Consider the following 19,639-nt stretch of genomic DNA (forward strand, 5'->3'; position numbering starts at 1 on the left):
TTGTACAATATAGATTGTTCAATAACCATGCCATATTTATAGTTGTTACTACTACATAAAATAATTGGGAATAAATCATTGTCTCCAAGGTCGTTATTGGACATTTTTTCTCGGTTCATACCACAACTGGAAAATATGATAATTAATAATTCCATTGAAAACGAAATAATGACAAAAGTCTATCCGAGCATAATATAATATAACAATAATATCTATGACAAATAATTGGGTAAAAAAAGTTTCTGTACGGTTTAGAAATAATAAACAAGTAAAGAACCTAGTACGCTGAAACGCTAAAAAAAATATATTATATAATATTGTAAAACATTTATTATTATTTAATTTTTGTAACAGTGCTATATTATTATGATTATCGCCGATGATAAAATATTTTATCCGTTTTTTATTAGTGTACCCATATATTATAAAAGTGGGCATTAATACCATTAATAACTTAGGTAAGTATCTACTAGATAGTTATCATTATTATTTTATTTTTTAACTTTACTAGTTTAAGTGACTATATTGTAAATTGTAATTCATTTAAAAAAATAATACGTTAAGATGAAATCACATTTATACTTAAATATCCATAACCGTTGTTAAAATATTAAAAATTAATTAAATGTTTTTAGTTTAATGACGCAATTTCTCATAAATATTTCAATGAAAATAAAAATAATAATAATAAATATTTTTCTTGATTTAATAATTTAATGGAGATAAATATGTAATTATTTTATTGTCTAAACACTATATAATGTTAATTAGGACGGATATTGAACAAAACAGTTGATTGTTATTTAATAAATTAAAATTCACATAATTACTATTTAAAGCACAAGTACATTAAAAATAATAATAAATAATTTGGGTTAAATATATGTATATCTATATATATTTAATTGGTTTATAAATTTGACTTTACTTTATTTAATAACTCAGTATATTTATTTCCATTAATTTGCATAGTTATACATGATATACATTAAAATTTATAATATATATAGGACAAGGTATCTATATAATATATATGCTGTTTATATACATATAAGTGTAAAAATACAATGTACAAAAAAAAATTAAATAAATAAAAATATTACACGGCAATACTGCAATAGAACAATATCTTTACATTTCATTGAAAAGTCTATACGTAATACATAATAATAATGATTATAATTCATAATTTAAACAAGCAGCTCCAGCCAACTGGAATTGATGTACTAATGAATAAATCATGAATACGCATAGAAAACGAAATGGTAACTACAACTAGTTGGCACAGCGATGAGAAAACTATAATAAGAAAAACACACGAATGTACAAATAGGTGATAGCCGATATGTATACATGACAAAATTAGGTGAATCGCAAATACAAATACAATATCGTGTACTGAAATTACCTTCTAATAACCACATATTATATCAAATTAATAAAAATATATACAAAACAAAATACTATCAATAAAAACTCTTCAAAAAATAACGAACAATAAATACGTTGTTAACTATCTTAGACGAATAAAAAAGTTAAACTTACCGTGAAGCGTATGTATGATTCTTCCAAAAAAATTGCTACGAAGAATAAAGTTATTTAACTTTGATTTGTAGAATTAAAATGTTTAATAATATACGATTAATACTCAGTGGTATGGTAAACTTACTTAATACTTAATACAAAACAAATTAGTGAGTTGTATGCATATCAATAAAAATGAATAAGAATGTTTGTCTGTAGGACCTGATAAAATTATAAAATAATCATTTCGCTTTGCCTGTAATAAAAATATCGTTTACAACGTTACTATGACCAAACTTAAAACTACGAATTTGAAGTTAGCCCTATATATAAAGGTTTAATAAGAATTCTATACTAAATGATACATATGCAAGCTGCAACTATATAAATGTATATACATTGATCTACGTGTATTTGCGAGTAAGTTTTTTCGTAATTTCTAAGAAAAATAAAATAATATTTTTATTTACATAAAACCCGACGTGAAGTCTCAAAGTTCCCCACCGCTACCGATCTCTAGCAATGATAATAATACCTAATAATAATAATGCACTGCGAAGGCGGCCTCTTCCGCCGCCGCGATTTCGACCGTCCCCACCACCACCACCACCCCGCCACCTGAATGTACCTATATAAAACAATCAGACCCGGTCTTGAGGTGGTTCATTTAAAACAGCACTAACCGCTGCACACCATACACCTGTACCTGTTACATACAGATATCATTTGAAGCTGTTCCGCCCGGTCAACACCGCCGGACTCGACTTACGCATATAAATATATAGCTCTGCTATATAACTCGGCAACAGACACCTACTCGTCAACGTAAGTATATAATAATTAGTGTATACTGTACCTACTATTAAGACTATTTTAATATTTATTGTTTATTAACGTCAGTAAATTATTAATTTGAAATTTTTACTACCATTGATATCACATATTATAATACATCACATATAGGATTGTGTAGAACATGGTTTCGTCTATCTAATCGACTTCCATATGATATTCTCCGTGCATAAATTCAACATTAAAATAATATTAGATATATAAACATGAATAAACTTTATCCCATAATCTATAACTTATGGTACAATCATTAACCATACTGTTTTCGCAAGGAAATTATTGTAATATTATACCATTATATATATTTAAAAAGAAATAGTTTTTTTTCCGGCAATTTGAGAGGTAAACGTCGCGATTAATATATAATAAGCTGTGAATTGTGTTGGTAATAATTTTACAATAAATCCGTGGATTTTTTAAAACAAAAACGCATCTTTAGCTTTACTTATGAGTCGTAATATCGCTGTATTTGAAATACTCGAGATTTTCGTGTGATAATGATAGTAAAAATTACTTTTATTATAGGCGTGCTTTATATATTTTTCTTGAAATGCATTCTCAGCCACGTTTAAACCCAACGTGTGTATTACACTTTTATATTATTATTATAATGCTTTACGATTTAGAATTGTTAATACTTTAGCTTATAACATTATTATACCTACCTTCTATTTATCTCAATGATTGTAAATCCATAAAGCCAATATGATGTTTGCCGATAGCATACATTAATCAATTTTTAGCAGCTGATCGTAAACATTTTATTGTACAAAAATTTGTTTAGAAAATTGGAATTATTATTTTTTTGATGCTGTAATGTGCGTAATACTAAGAGAGAGACATCGTAAATATTTAATTCAGAATATTATGTGATGTGAAATATGTCATATTATACTCTAGTCAACACTAATATTACCAATAACCTTTTAAATTCAAACATAATTTCGGATACAATTATTAATATTACCACTCATCCGATATAGTAAAATTAATTGATTTAAACATAGGTACCTTGACGTATTTGTAGTGCCGGCATTTCGCTGTTAACAATAACAAATATTTGTTATCAGTTATATCTTGTTCCCGAAAATGATTGAACTGTACCTCTAATGTTATAGACTATTAAACTCATATTTTTATTTAATTTATTGTCTGCAATTTAAAAAAAAAAACAGTCGAATACTCATAAAATCATTTATGTATTTTTCAATTAAACTAAACCATAATATCTATTTCTATATGAACATTATCATATTATGTAATTTATTTTTATAACGATATGATAGGTATATCTTATTATAATTTATAACTTACCCAAGAAAAACAAAAGTATAAAAGGACGGATTAATATTATACATATTATAATTTATAATAATATTATACTTTTCAAACTTGTCAGACGTTGTGTAGAATACTCGTGTTATAATAATTACCGTGTTTTTTTTTTTGTAAAATATTTGTTTACTTATGAGGTAATTATAATGATAATTATCCGATGTTAAACCAAATGTACAAGGTTTTATTTTTATTATTAATTGACTTATAATAATATATTTATTGCATTAACCTAATTGAAATAGTTAGCAATCAATTTTTAAATTATATCCTGATTGAGAATAAAGGAACATTAAAATATCATTAATCAACAATAAGCAGCAGGGCGTTTTACAAACAAATAACAATAATGATTACTGCAGGTGATTACTTTGAAGGTGATACCTACTGTTTATCATGTACTTGTTAATTGTTATTATTTAGGTAAATTTCATAACCATTCAATTCAAATCAACGTTTTCGAAATTTCATACAAATAAACTGTCTGCGCGACTACAGTAGGTACCTTTATTAAAACTTATTTTAAATAGATTATTTTTACTTGATGATACGGTGTAACGCCATATGTTTACTGTAGGTAGTTATTTATTTAAGACTAATATAATTATGTAGTTAAATAAAATTAACTTTGCTTAGTATTTTAATGGAAAATATTCTCTATGATTAGAATAATTTTAAAATTAGAATAAGTCTAAATAATATATGAATCAAATGAATCGATAATTGGATTTCGACGTTTCTCTGCTACTGCTTATGTATCTTTCATATTATAATATTTTGTTAATTGTTATATTGCTCTTGACCTCTTACTGGTGGATTTGATGGAATAGGCAAAGCGTTTAGCCTAAGTTACATATTTCATCTATATCTTAAAATGACAATGTATGTAACATAATTATAGCCGTATAAACGATTTCGATTCGCAGCTTTATTTATTTTACATAAATATAGATGAATACATAATTTAATTATTAATTTAATTTGTAGTCCATTTATATTCTAGTTATTCTACAATGGCCCTGTAATTGTTAAATATACGCCTGCCGAATTCATAACAATAGATAGTATGCAGATAAATAGGTATAATTTACCTATATTCGGAGGTACAACCAACTAATGGTAATAAACACTAATAGGGCATAATTAGTGAACCACTTGTTCGATATTTAATTCACCTACGAACAAAACACTTTTCAGGAAAACACTTTCTATTTTAATTCAAAATAAATAACGCCTTTGCTTCGGTAGAAATCTCAATAGACAGTTGTATGAGATTAAAAATTATTTATTCTTTAAACAGTGGGATGAAGTATTGACTAACAACAACCAAAAAAGTCTTACACTTTTACTATAATTATCATTAGTGTTAATAAGTCAGTGGTATGCCTATATTCAAGAGAAAAATAAATATATTTTGGCAATTCAAAGTTGATAAATTGTTGTTATTATTACAAATTAATATTTTTTTCACTTTTATTTAACCTTATTCTATTTTCTCCCTTAATATAACCTAATGTCAATAGGTCATACGTATCGAATTGACAAATCAAATGGTTATGTTTTCGAGATTTTCGTTTCATTATGCGTTTACTGTCGGGGGGGGGGAGGGGTGTTAAAACAATCGGAAAACCTCCGACCACCGACTGCATCGTTGTATAATGTATCAATAAAGTATATAAATGGTAAAACCTAATACGACCACTGATCTATCTATTCATATCGAACACCAATGTTTTTTTTTAATACGCCGACCATAGCGATAAATCATGTCATAATAAAATAACCAATGATAATAATGAAAATATTACGTACAATAATGGCCGTGAAAACTGAAAATCGAAATCGGTGGTTTCGGCCGAGTGCCGGAGACCGGACACGTGCGCTAATTACCTGTAAATCATAATACGTAACGAAGACGACATCGCGTGCGACGATGAGTAATAATAATGATCAGTCGACGAAACAACAATGAGTATGGCGAGACGATGACGTATTTCGCAATAATCACGGCATACATAGGATTTGGACCAAGGTTCAACGCGCGTTTTTATGTGTATAATATACCATGGTATACTCGATACGGTTTCCGACTTCGACCGGATTCACAGCTACGTCGTCATATCCCTTGTGTCGTATTCTGATTGACCATTGTAATCGTGGTATCATTGGTATCATTCACTAATGACTAATTACGATCTACTGTGAGTTGGGCCGAGCTCAACTTTTGAACTTTTGACACGATAGACGATGTAGCTGTGAATCCGACTTTACCTTTGAATTTACCATCGCGTTGACGATTATTGTATTATATGTTAATTATACGTCAAAATATCATTCGCAATTCGGTATTAGAACGCGCGCAAATCGTACCAACCGTAAATAAAACGATTAATGGAACCGGAAACTGTTCCGATTCTTGAGCCCGGGTTCAGAAAGAGAAACCGGACACGGTTTTCTGCAGATTTTCTAGTTAATGTCGTTTTGGCCGCATCTCAAGGGGCGAGAAGAACGGAATTAATAATAATGAAATCAAAATTACAAAAACCGTTCGTCGCCACGGCCCGCCGACGATGCTGACTGATCGACTGCGACCCCGACGATTCGTCCTCGATAATAAATCTGTCTCTGTATAATATATCATAATCATGTCATAATGCAAAAATTCTCTAGGACATTTTGACAAGTCATCGTCGAATATTTGTATGGACTACTACAATATTACAATATTTACCTAATTATAATATTATTTTATACTCACTCGTTTTAGGCTTACGCCTACAATGTAAATACATATACCTACTATATTGTTTATTATATATTGTATACATAATATGTGCACGATAGTAGAGCATTAGATATTTAAATATTTACAACAGTTGTTGTTGTTATTATTATTTGTTATAATGCAGTCTGAAAGGTCCTATTAACAAATTATAATTCAACGAATACCGCATCACGTCGCACGAAGGGGTCGCATACAATACATGGTATCCATAAGATATTATGCTTGTTTTAAAATTTTTTCCAAATTGCCCAAAAAATAATGTCGATGAAAAGTATACTATGCAGATTTTATGTGGGAAGATAGTTTTTAAAATCAATAATAATTTTTAATTTATGTTATTATTTTTTATCAAATCAATCGATGACGTATTGGGATTGAGATAATGTTTAAGTCAAAAATAATATGCAATAAACTCTAATAAAATTGTAGCCTATTATATTCGTCAAATTAATTGCATTTTTGGTAGTTCCTATTGCCCGTCAAAATAAGGCAGTAATATTATATTATATAATACCTATTTAATATACTAATATGTTTATACAGCGTGCGAAAGAATACTTAACACACTATAGGTCGATTCATTACGGCACGTTGGTCATCATCACAGACTTGTCGATATAAAATTGACCTTTCTAATTTAACGCATATCCATTATTGGGATCGAGACACAATCATTTTAGACAACTATATTATGAACCATGAAACGTGATAATATTATAGAGCCGGCCCAGCAAAACGGATCCATCGATCCGATAAAGTATAATATCATTATATATACTTCAATCAGTCAGTACTTACTCATTATACAATAAAATATATTATAATAAGCAGTAAAGGTTATTGTATCCGAGATTATTCGCGATAACGATATGTTTCAAAAAGGTGGCGCAAATATTGTGATCCTCTCTAATTCTCTAGCACGTATTTTACAATATACTTCACGAGGTTTTTCTGTATTAAATGTACATAAATACTTATATTATAAAGAAGATACAAAACCATTTTAATCATATTATATAATATGTACAAGTAGTATAGTGAAAAATACACTCGAAGCGGATATTGGATAAATGGACCCTCTCTACAGCAAACTGCAATCTAAAATCTAAATCACACCTACGGGCAAAACAGAAGTACCGGCCTGACTGCCTACCTATCCATAAACTTATGTCAAGAATCATACATAAACAATGTTGTACCTGTTATTATATAGTTTATGTCATTAGTTTAACCGCGTCGAAACGAGTGTGAAACCAGAACGGTAGGTGTATTATACATGGTCGGGCGGAAAACGATTTTGTTCAAGTCGATTTCGTAACATCGGAGATGTTAAAAACATTACAATAAACTTGGTTTATACCTACCAATACGGGAAAAAATCAATTTGTCTATAACTCGCTACAGCAGAAAGAGAAGACGATCAGTGAACCGCAGAAATACGGCAACGGGAGCGAGCGAGTTCGAAACAGACGATAATTTCACTAATTTAAATGTGAAACTGAAACCTTGAAGGAAGTTGCATAATACAGTTAGTCCTTGAAAGTGGACGTGATTCGATTTTATCTCCTGGAAGTGAAAGCGTTGTACACACATTCATTCGAATACATTAAGTATATATGTGTGTACAAGCCCACGCGCGTGCATACATATATCATACAAATAAATGGTATAATATATTTATAGTATTAAACCGATCTGTTTTGGTAAATCTAGTTAAATTTACTGTTTTAATAGGAACCGATTGATTAGCGTGGCCCAGTATCAAGAGGCACTAAAATATAGATATAAGTAGTTATTTACCCAGATGTGGGTTTGCTAGTATTGACTAGGTAGTAAGATAGGTAGTTTTTTATTATAAGTATTTAAACTATACAATGTATGTAATATGTATAATAGTAATATACTTTTTAAATGAACCGGCGATTTACAAAATTGTATGTGGTGCTTAATATTTCATAGACAATTTAAATTCAATATAGGTACCTATATGATATGGATAAAATGCAACAAACAACGATAATTTTCGAACAAACGTTCTTGGACAGATATCATTCAAGACAATATTGCATAGAGATTTGTACCTAATAAACACAGATCGAAGCGGAATAACCGTATTTTACGGGCTTAACAACTCAGACCTGAATCATCGTTTACATACACACTTGAAATACTAATATTATTATTATTGTATCTATACTTCGGCATATTGTTGTAACCTTTCACCGCATTATTACGCGAATAATAGTAATAATATATAAATATTAATGATGGGAAAGTAGTCGTTCATTACTGCAAAATATATTGTACATAATATCGACGCTGTATATTTCGCGAATCATCGGAGGACACTTGCGTGCATATATTTAACAACATAGGTATTATTTTACATAGGTAGCCACTAGCCAGGAACTAGGTAAGAAATATAAAATATTATATATACACGCTAAACGCATATAAATAAATGTATACTACTATGATCATTAATCCTATAATAAGTTTTATATTTTAACGCATTCGATCAATTTTACCAAATGCTATTTATATTAATTTATTATATCAAAAACGAACGTGACGTATTGGTATAGATTAAAATTTAGCAGAACTTCGATTGTTAACGGCCAGAATTTTCTATCTACTTAACAAATAAGTAATAGTGAAAAGTAATCAATATGATATTTGAAATTTATATCTATATTAACGGACTACCTATTTAGGTATTATTGTCGATTTTAAACTTTTAAATTATCATTTTCGAACCATTCAGACGCTCAAACTTAAAGATACAAATTACATCATAATATGTCACTGCAGTATAATCATTAAGTTCAAGGCTGTCCAACTAGTTTAAATGTTTAAAGTTTTTGTTTCTCATACAACTTTTTACTTAACCAATTACTTTTTACTACAATGTAAGCTTAACGAGTTGTTTTAAAACATAACTAAGTTACTTGAGTAAAAATGTATATTACCTAGGTATATATTTCAGTTGAATAAAATATCATTGCGTTGAATTTCTAACAAATTAAAATTGTTTAATTATTTTTCTTGTAGTTTTACTGTGGTGAATAAAATTATATTATCAGTTTTGGTTACTATAATTACAAATATTTTTGATATTTATTTGTTCTTATAGGTATTACAATATGATAAAAGTTCAAATAAATTTTAATACAATTTTTATGTTAAAAAAAGCACTGTACCTACTTCAAACAGTTCAAACTTCTAAATTGCTTATTTCTTCAATAAAAACTACTTAAATAAGTTGATTTTTTTTTCTTTTAATTCCTTGTTCTTATTATCTATTGATAGAATCTTATTATGAATGTAATATTTATTATCTGTAAATTAAAAGTTATATTGAGTTAACTAAACCTTCCTTGTATAATTTTCGGAAGTCTCAGCAGTCAACATATATTCTAAGACGAATAAGACGATGGTCCAAACCGTAGGAGTCGTAGGATCAACTCTTCCTGCTCTATAGGAACAGTAATAAATGAATAACAAGAAATAACTGAAATAGTTATAGATAATGTTAATTGGAATTATTATTCTTCTTAACATTATTGGTTGGAAATAATATTGATAACAAATATATATTTTGTTTTCTCTTCAATTTTTATATTTGTATTCATCATAATGTCTATTTACGATTTTTGATTTCTATTCGTAACACCCAGCTAATTGAATATACATGTTTTATATAACCATACAGGTATACCTATAAGTCTAAAGCTATCCCACTAGCTACTAATTCAATTCATGTTCACGACATTTTGGTGTGACTATTAGATTTTCTCTCAATAACTAATTCAATTTCAAATACCTAGAACACGAATACTGGCTACCACGTAGGTATTTCTCATGTAGTATGTGTGACGTGTGTGCACCATGCATATATTAATAATTAGTGTCGTCATCCGCAAAAAGTTATTATTTTAAGTGTTAGAAAATCTTAACATTTATATATTCTACTAATTTACTAGTAATCGAAAATGCAAAATACTTAGGTATATCATATTTAAAAATATATGTTTAATTTAATATTTTATATTAGTAGATTTTTTTTATCTCTGACAATGCAACTAAAAAAATATATTCTAGAATTATTGTCACAAAATATTACAAGAAAAAAAGTGGAAATAAATATTTATTCTTTTCAGTATTGCCCATCGAAACAAAATGGAATTCAGACTGAGCGTTTTGGCAGTAGTGTTAGGAGTGGCTGCGATTGCACTTGCAGCTGACGAAAAATCATCGACACCTGCACCAGAAGCCGAAGGATCGATCAGGATTTACCGCAGGCTAATACCAGCAGATGTCTTGAGAGGTTCGTTAAAGTATTTTAAATCCATCGAATTAAATGCATTTAGCCTTAACTCCTAAATCCTAATAGATAACATTTATGGAAAATCAAGCACACTGTTTGGAATGTAGTATTAATTTAGAATAGGCTATTTATTTAAGATGAATTTAATAGTTGCACAGCAACTATCCAAATTCAACACCTTATATGATATTAATCGTTTAACCTTGCCCCATGCATAGTTATTAATTTTTTTTTATCTATTTTCGTATAATCTATACATTTGATTAATGCATCACTTCACCGCGGTATTTTCTCCATGTTTGGTTGTTACTAAAATATTGCCAGTTTAGTAGATACACAGTTCAACGCGAAGGTTCGTTTGTCCATAAAACAATAATAGCGGTACGGCCTTAATCGAACACAAGTGTAACCGCTTTCCATTAATAGTAAATCATATTTTGATACGGGTTCGATTATTCGCAAATCAAAATAGAAATCTCAAGAACATTGATGTTTTTAATTGTAGCTGATTATAATAATAGACACTGCATCTGATACAGAATTATAAAAGCATACTAATAAGCAAACGAATAAGATAAAATTATAAGGACACATTATACAATTAGTATATCTGTCTGTTTGTTTATCGTAGCTGATAATTAATAATTATCATTAATGGTATAGTAGTGGGTGTTACTTTTTTCGTTCAAACTGTACTCTTCCCTTTTTGATTAATATAAATATAATAAATATAACAACTGAACTTGACAATTTTTATACTTAATTTCCGATCACACTAGTCGAATAAAGTTAATATAGTCATATTATACCTAAATCATGATAATTATTATGATAGTAAAATATGCCTTTATGAATATATCGAAAATTAAGATTAAGTTTTATTTTTTATAATTATACGACATTTATTTGGTAAATTTGTATGAAAATCTAATAAAATAATTTGCAATAAAATGTTTTAATGTAATACCTTAGTCAAATTGAAAACTAATTTTTGTTTGACAAAATTTATTATTTTGTTGTTACTTGTTTGATATAATATTAAATTAAAAATAGTCAAGTCCAGTTATTATAATTGTAAATCTTTACAAAAATTGTACTGTCCGAAAATGGAACTGTGAGTTTTGGACGAATACCTAACGTTAAGGTAGACTGACAACTTTATTGAACATTGTAATTGAAACATTATTGTTTTCCATCATTGTAAATAACATTACCTATATATAATGATAATTATTTAATACGTGTATCTTCCCTTACAGATTTTCCCGGACTGTGTTTCGCATCAACTAAATGCGCCACCGTGGAGCCAGGACACACATGGGAGCTATCACCATTCTGCGGCCGTTCCACTTGCGTACAAGGCGAGGGCACCGACAGACTGTTAGAGTTGGTAGAAGACTGCGGTCCATACCCCAAGTCCAACCCAAAGTGCAAACTATCTGAAAAGACCAACAAGACAGCCAGTTTCCCTGACTGCTGTCCTGTGTTCGACTGCGAGCCTGGTGTTAAGCTTGAATATCCCGAACTTACTGTAGTTGAGAACTCGGAATCACCCGATGGCGGCGCTGACAGTACCACCACTACATCCACGGAAAAGCCCAAAAATTGATGACGAGGGAAATGTGAAAGATCCATTAACCCTCAACCTCTACACCCCCTCGCACTACAGTCATCATCCCCGCAACATCGCCCCGCGCACTTCTCATTATTATTAATATTACCTACCTATATTTTTTTTTATTTTTTTTTTTTATTTTTTTAACACGACTCACTGTATACGAAATGTTTTTAAAAAAAATCTGTTGTACAATTTGTATATTTAAATATATATATATACATACGTGTATCTATAAAACATATACACATATTACTAGATTAAAATGTCAATAATGTCATAATTATGATGATATATATTATGATTGTACTTTTGATAAAGTTCCCTATTAATTAATTACTAGTGTATAATCGTGAAAAAAAATCTAAGTTTTTAATTAATCAATGTTTTTTATTACCTACTATCTACTATTACTACACCTGTCACCTATACTATAACACAAAAATAATCATTATATTAAACCTGGTATAAATATATTGGATAGGATTGGAACACTTAGAACCCAATTATTCTATTATTGCTATATTGGCACAATATTCAACCTAGTTTAACTATCCGCTGGATATTTGTGTTTTTGACGAAGAAGTGTTTCATATAATGTCTACATTGAACTCCTTAAAGATCGTTTCTGATATGCACTCGAGATTTTTATGACCAATACTTTCAAATAAAATAAAATGTATCCATTCTCCAATTAATGGAATTTAATGACAAAAATGAAATGATATTTATATTAAACATAAAATAGAAAAACTTTATATATGTACAGTAATTGTATTATTATACAATTTTATTGTATAGACAATATTTCATTCGACGGTTGACTGTAAATATAGAAACCATTTTCTATTATTTTTCTGTAAAGATAAATATATTTATAAGCTTTTATCGTAGTTGGAGCTACATATAATTCTGCAAAGTCTTCTCTCGTTTCGATATGATGTACCGGTGATTTGAAGGTGTTAAACTGTTTCAAAAAAGCTATTATGAACGAAAAACAATTGTGATCCTCTTCGTTGTATCTATTGAGTAAAAGACAAAACACTACTTTAAAGTTTGAACCATTAAAAATGTATTATAACAAAAAACAAAATCATCAATACCTACTGGAGTTTTTTTTTGTTATATGTTTATAATTTATTCTATGATAGGAAAATTAAAATTAAAATAAATATAGTGTCATTAAAAAAAAACCAAGTCAATTAATTTTGGACATCTAGAGTAGCATTTTGTATGAAATAATATAATAAAATTTATCTCCCCCCCCCCCTAAGGCCAAGCATTAGAAAGGTGTGATTTACCTATTTACCTACAACTTTAAAGATCTTTAGCTCTTATGGTTACCTAAGTGAAGTTGTACCAGTACGTATTTACTCTATCATACTATCACATATCAGCATAAAATACCAAATTTAACATCAAAACAATTCTATTTTACTCATTTATTTTGAATATTAGAATCACCTTTCAAAAAATGTAAAGATAATAAATATTATCTAGAATTTCTAAACTTAACAAAACATATTCAACATTAAAACGCCAATAATATACTTCAAAATCAAAACATAAAAGAATAACATTTTTGTAGATTGGTGTTGAAGAATATAGTCGAAGGCTTAATACAAAACTATTCGTGTAATAATTTCAAAACATATAAAACGTTTAGCGTTTAACGCAACTGTTATTCAATTAAAAGTTTTTTTAAGTATTTATAAAAATGTATCTTTATGAAGATTATTGAATTAATTGTACAAAACATTTTTATTATGAATTTTATCAAAATTTGAATTTCAAATGCTAATAAATAAAAATCATACCTAGTATGCATATTTAATATTTTTAAATTAAAAATTAATTCAACTCTACAGAAAATTTTAATTTTAATATAAATAGAAAAATGTATGAGGAATCTTGTAATACATTTTAATATCTTAAATATAAAAAGAAAATTGTTATACATTTTTAACCACAAAATAATTTGTAAATTTTCGGAATTTAATCATAATTTTAACATAGAACATAAAATATTTTGGCTATGTATTTTTGATAATTTTTAATTAATAATTTAAAAACTTATAAGAAACCTTTAATTGAAAAAAAAAATTTTTTTATTGACATTCATAGAAAAGAAAACTAAAAAAGGCGAGCATATCGGTATTATCTCCTATACAGTAGGTATTGAGTGTGGATTACTGTAACGGATGTTTTAAATTGGATACAATGATGTATTATTGTAAACAAAAAACCTATTCTTGGTGAGCTGTAAATAATTTTAACACCAAACACTGCTTATAAAATATTACTACACATGTTTTTTCAATAGTTTTGAATTGCTGTAAGAACAACTTATGAGATAAACTGTATCACATGAAACATATATAATATATCATATATGATAGAACATTTTTAATTTCTATGATAAAATTGTATTTTATTTTATTTTTTATTAAAATACCAAATTTTATCAACATTTGATTTTCAAACATTCATAAAACTTTGGCTTTTTCTTGACTTAATATCAATAAAAACAATTTTATAGGATTCTTATATTAAATTGTTAAACCTGTGAAGTTAAATTTTAAATTTGATAGAATTTTAAGTACAAAATAATATAAAATGTTATGAAATTTTAACAATTCTTTTTTTGAGTAGAAGCAAGAATTTTCATGAAATTGACCGTCCACTTTGTCTTCATTAGCTTCAAAATACCACCATAAATTTATTGCTCATTGAGTTAGGCTAATTGCAAATCAATTTTTTATTATTTTTTTATTCAGCTATGTCCTATTGGCTCATATTTTTTAATTATATATAATATACTAAATACTTATATTCATATTATATATATATAACATTTATAATAATATTATATATATATAACATATTACATAACATATATAATAATATAATATATATATGATATATATGTATTTGTTTTTAAAAATATAAATGTATTGTAAATTTTCTTTTCTTTCTTCTCAATTGAAAAAAAGAACAGATTTATCTTGTTAATAAAGTAACTATAATTATAACATTATACAATATTCAAAAAAAAAATGTAACCAACCAAAAATGTATTTGCAATTATTTTAATGAAATGTTGAAGACTAAAGCTGATAGGACCAAGTGTGTGTGTGGGGGGGAGAAGAGGCGGTAACTTTGTGTAATTTTTTTATTGTGTTTCTATATTAAAATTGTCAAATACTCTTTCCCCTTATTTATTTTAAAATTAATACTAATGATAATTCAATTAATTTTTAATCTAAAATCAACAAACCTAGAACTGTTCCAACACTCATTTTTTATTATATCTGTTAATATAGTATCCCAATGTGTTTCCATACAATGGTCATTTAGTTGAAACACCACTAAACATCCTTGCCAGTTTTCTGTATCCTCAATGATTCCATTCCAATCATATGATATAACAGTACCTCTTGAAGTTGTTACTCCAATATGTAAATCATCCATTAATTGGTAGTTACTAGTGAAATTGTAAGATAGGTTTTTTTGTATTGTGAATATATCAAATTAAATTGTTCTAAATAAATTAAATAACTAAAATTTTAAATACACTTACTTTAAAAAATTCCCACAAGTTGGTTTCACGATAATAGCGCATGGTTGCTGAGATGCTCTTACAAAAGGATAAGGAACTCTTAAAATAAAAAATTAAAATATTTAAAATGTATTTATTTTAAACTTGTCATGGAGAATTGTTTCTCATTGATACAAATTTGTACTACATATTATAGATTAAAGACTAAACATATTAAAACTATTTTAGTCATTTTACATTTTAAACTCAATATAAAGCTGTATAATGCTAGTGGCGCCCACATAGAGTACCAAATAGTGCAATTGTATTGGTTTCACACCACTCCTGGGGCCTACATACAAATATGTTAGACATAGATTTGCAATATACTTAAATTTATCAAAGGGAAACATGAGAAATTGCAAGCATCATGCATTAGACATTTACACAGATATTTGAACGTAATGAATGAAAAAAATATTTGATAGTTTACCTGATTGGAATGTTCTGCAAATTTTTTAAACATATTTTGCAAACAGGACAATTAGTTGGAATGTTTATACAGTATATGTTCTTATGATTACAATGTTGAAAGCTAATTATACCAGAATCATTATTCATAACAGTTGGTTGAAAAAAATATTGCACTGAAAATGTTGTAATTGTTGACTATTTGGAATACCTATCAAAAAATCGAAAATGTTAGTTAACAATATAAAAATATTTTATTGTTAAAGGTAGAAATTAGATTTGAACTCTTACTCTTATATAAAGACTGTATTTATATAGATATTATAAATTTGCAATAGATTTATTTGTATATCTAAAATAGTATTATAATATAATATTGGTGGATTTTAATTGAATAAAAATAAATTGATGTAATCTTCATTAGTATTTGTGCAGAGGTTTTAATAGTGGATATGTATAATATTATTAATATTATATACCTAGTAATCAGTAAAACATTTTAAGTAAAAATAAATATTTAACCAATTTAAAATGTATTTAGCACCTAATTAATATAAATAATTGACATGGTTAATAGTCCTCGTTACATGTTATTTTTAATTTATTATCTATAATATTATAATTATCATTTTTTATGTTCAAATAAAAATTGTGAAATCTAAAATAACAATTTATACAATTAACGCACATAATGGCATATGACATTTCAATTAAAATCGAAAAATAATCAATTAAAAAATGATCTCATCAATTTAATCAATGATAAAAATCAATTTATTAATTAATTTGAAATGAAGTTTAGTATATATACAATTTTAACATGTAGGTGTAGCAATAAAAAATCTTAATAAATTTAATTCATATAATAATAGTAATTTAATAACCAAATTAAATTGTTGTATAAGTTTATTTTAATATAGAGTGAAAAAAATAAAGACATTAAATTATCTTAGATTAAAAAAAGCAGTGACTGTTCGAGGCCAAACATAATTTTTTCCTCAAGTAAAGAAAATAACTCATATATTTACGATTTAATTCTTAGAACTACAGCTCTTACCAATCTAATTATAATTTTAATGATTTTGTAAGATTTAATAAAATAAAATTGTTTGATTAAATATGTTTATACTTACCAATTTTAGTTAAGATGATATGATATTACTAACCAGTATGTAGTAAATAATATTATGTATTATGTATGTATTCACAAATTATTGCAAGACTTAAAAGAAACTACAGTTACAATACAAATTGTAAATTATAAAATTAAAAGCACAAATTTTGAAACTGATACACAGTGATATGTGATATTGTGATTATTATTGATAACATAACAAGCAACATGTAGATTAAAGATAGTAGGTATGTATTTATGATAAGTAAATATTTAATATTTGGCTATGTTAATAATTAATTTTTAATAGGTATATAAAATAAACTATACCTATAACCATTATTATTATAAGTTATAACTATTTATAACCATATCATTATATGTTTGTGTTATAAATATAAATTAAATTTATAATAGAAAATAATTACCTGCTAAATCATTTACAGTAAAAAAAGGAGGTTGTCATTTAAAAAACAGAAGTTAGTAAAATTGTAAGTATCTCTTCATACCACAGGACACTCCTTATAAATAGTACAACAAACCTAAATAATTTCGAACTCAGGTCAAGTGTATTTAAAGTGTTATTTAGAATCTGATTTAAAAATCAGATTCTAAATAACAGCATTATTGAAAAAGAAAAGGGGATGAGCATGTTTGATGAATCACTTTGTATAATATTAATTACCTAGCCATGCATTTATGTATCTAGTATTGCTATATTATCTATAGCTATATATTTTAATGATTAATATACCTATGTAAAACTTTTAAGGACACTGCAAAAAATAATTTTGAATTACCTAATACAAAATAATTATAACTGTTATTGTTTATTTAAATATCTAATATTGTCAAACATTCCTTTTTATAAGTCTATGAAAAAAAATTGTTTTACTTAGGTAGAGGATTAATTTTTAAGAACTTTTGGATTTCAATTTTCAGTAATAATTATTAGTGAAGTACCTTGTATTACATTTTCAATTGTAAGCTATAAAAATAAAATTAAACAATTTATAAATTTTTAACTTCGTAATAATTGTTATCAATTTATCAATTTTTTTTTCAAAATTTGTTCTTTAAACTGAAATTATAATAAAAATTACGTCTATGTATTTCAATATTTTTGAGTCGTTACAAAGACATCTTAGATATTTGGGATTTTGTATTAAGTTTTCATGGGTTTGGCAGAGTCAAATATCAACACTAAAAAAATATTTCAAATTTTTATAAATAGCTTAAACAAGTAAAATAAAAACTGAAAATTCCTCTGAGAATAGAAAATAAAAATTTAAGTAGACAATAGTTGAATTTTGAATGATTTAAGTGTCTTCAAAAAATATTTTTTATTTTAACAAAAATCAATTTAAGATAAATATGGTTAGGTATTCATTAATTATACAGGTAAATATATAAAATATATTTGTTTGAATATTTATAATATCTTAATATTATCGATCAAATTAATCTTCAATCGCTGAAAAAAAAATATTTGTGATTACACGTTTACACTAAACATTTTATTTTAGTTTCTTGTAAATATCCTTGTGAGAAATCTTGTATCAATTTTCAATATTTATTAAATAGGTGCTTAAATTTAAAATTGTACGCATTATTAATTATATATTAATTTGTAAATTTACATGATTTTGTAAAAATTTGAATATTAAAAGCTTATAAACAGAAATAAAGTGCAAGTAAGTACTTATATATTCTCGATATTTTTTAAATATTGTAAGCACTAATTAGAAAGTACCCTGTATTAAAGTTTTGTATGTATTTTTATCTAAAAACAAATATTTTATCATACTTAAATTAAAAAAAAAATGATGTCATATTTAATAAATTGCAATATGAATTTTTGGGGAAAATTACAAATTTCTATGGTTGTTTATTTATAAATTACAAAAAAAACAACACCCATTTAAGCTAGAAGCCAAAAACTATTTTTGTATAATAACAATTTTAGTTTTCCTAAATGCTTTTCCCGATTAAATAATCAAAAATCTATTGAAAATATTACCTTTAGATGTCTAGAAGTTGTTACTAGAAATTTCGAATTCGAGAATTGAAGCATTTTT

At 26.6% G+C, this 19,639-nt stretch overlaps 2 protein-coding genes across 2 annotated transcripts; one reads left to right on the forward strand and one right to left on the reverse strand.

The window, feature by feature from the left end:
- Positions 1-2,192: 2,192 nt before the first annotated feature.
- LOC113555968 lies at positions 2,193-12,727 on the forward strand. The gene is made up of 3 exons (XM_026960624.1): positions 2,193-2,349; positions 10,657-10,823; positions 12,083-12,727. The coding sequence occupies exons 2-3, from the start codon at positions 10,676-10,678 to the stop codon at positions 12,430-12,432; spliced, it is 498 nt and encodes a 165-aa protein (XP_026816425.1). The 5' UTR covers positions 2,193-2,349; positions 10,657-10,675; the 3' UTR covers positions 12,433-12,727.
- A 419-nt stretch (positions 12,728-13,146) lies between these two features.
- Positions 13,147-17,717, reverse strand: LOC113555967 (MKRN2 opposite strand protein). Its single transcript, XM_026960623.1, has 5 exons — positions 17,581-17,717; positions 16,470-16,658; positions 16,019-16,096; positions 15,716-15,922; positions 13,147-13,460 (listed from the first exon to the last, which is right to left on the reverse strand). Exons 2-5 carry the CDS (start codon positions 16,595-16,597, stop codon positions 13,229-13,231), a joined length of 645 nt encoding a protein of 214 aa, XP_026816424.1. The 5' UTR covers positions 16,598-16,658; positions 17,581-17,717; the 3' UTR covers positions 13,147-13,228.
- Positions 17,718-19,639: the final 1,922 nt, after the last annotated feature.

Source organism: Rhopalosiphum maidis, chromosome 3 (assembly GCF_003676215.2).
Source record: "Rhopalosiphum maidis isolate BTI-1 chromosome 3, ASM367621v3, whole genome shotgun sequence".
Lineage (NCBI taxonomy): Eukaryota > Metazoa > Arthropoda > Insecta > Hemiptera > Aphididae > Rhopalosiphum > Rhopalosiphum maidis.

Bases quoted from the DNA above. Each gene is read 5' to 3' on its own strand.
- LOC113555967 (XM_026960623.1), bottom strand. From the start codon at position 16,597: ATGAATAATGATTCTGGTATAATTAGCTTTCAACATTGTAATCATAAG. The intron at 15,923-16,018 runs GTAAGTGTATTT...CAATTTCACTAG, and splicing joins ACTTGTGGGAATTTTTTAAA to TAACTACCAATTAATGGATG. The intron at 13,461-15,715 runs GTTTGTTGATTT...TTTACTCAATAG, and splicing joins GAGTGTTGGAACAGTTCTAG to ATACAACGAAGAGGATCACA.
- LOC113555968 (XM_026960624.1), top strand. From the start codon at position 10,676: ATGGAATTCAGACTGAGCGTTTTGGCAGTAGTGTTAGGAGTGGCTGCG. The intron at 10,824-12,082 runs GTTCGTTAAAGT...CTTCCCTTACAG, and splicing joins ACCAGCAGATGTCTTGAGAG to ATTTTCCCGGACTGTGTTTC.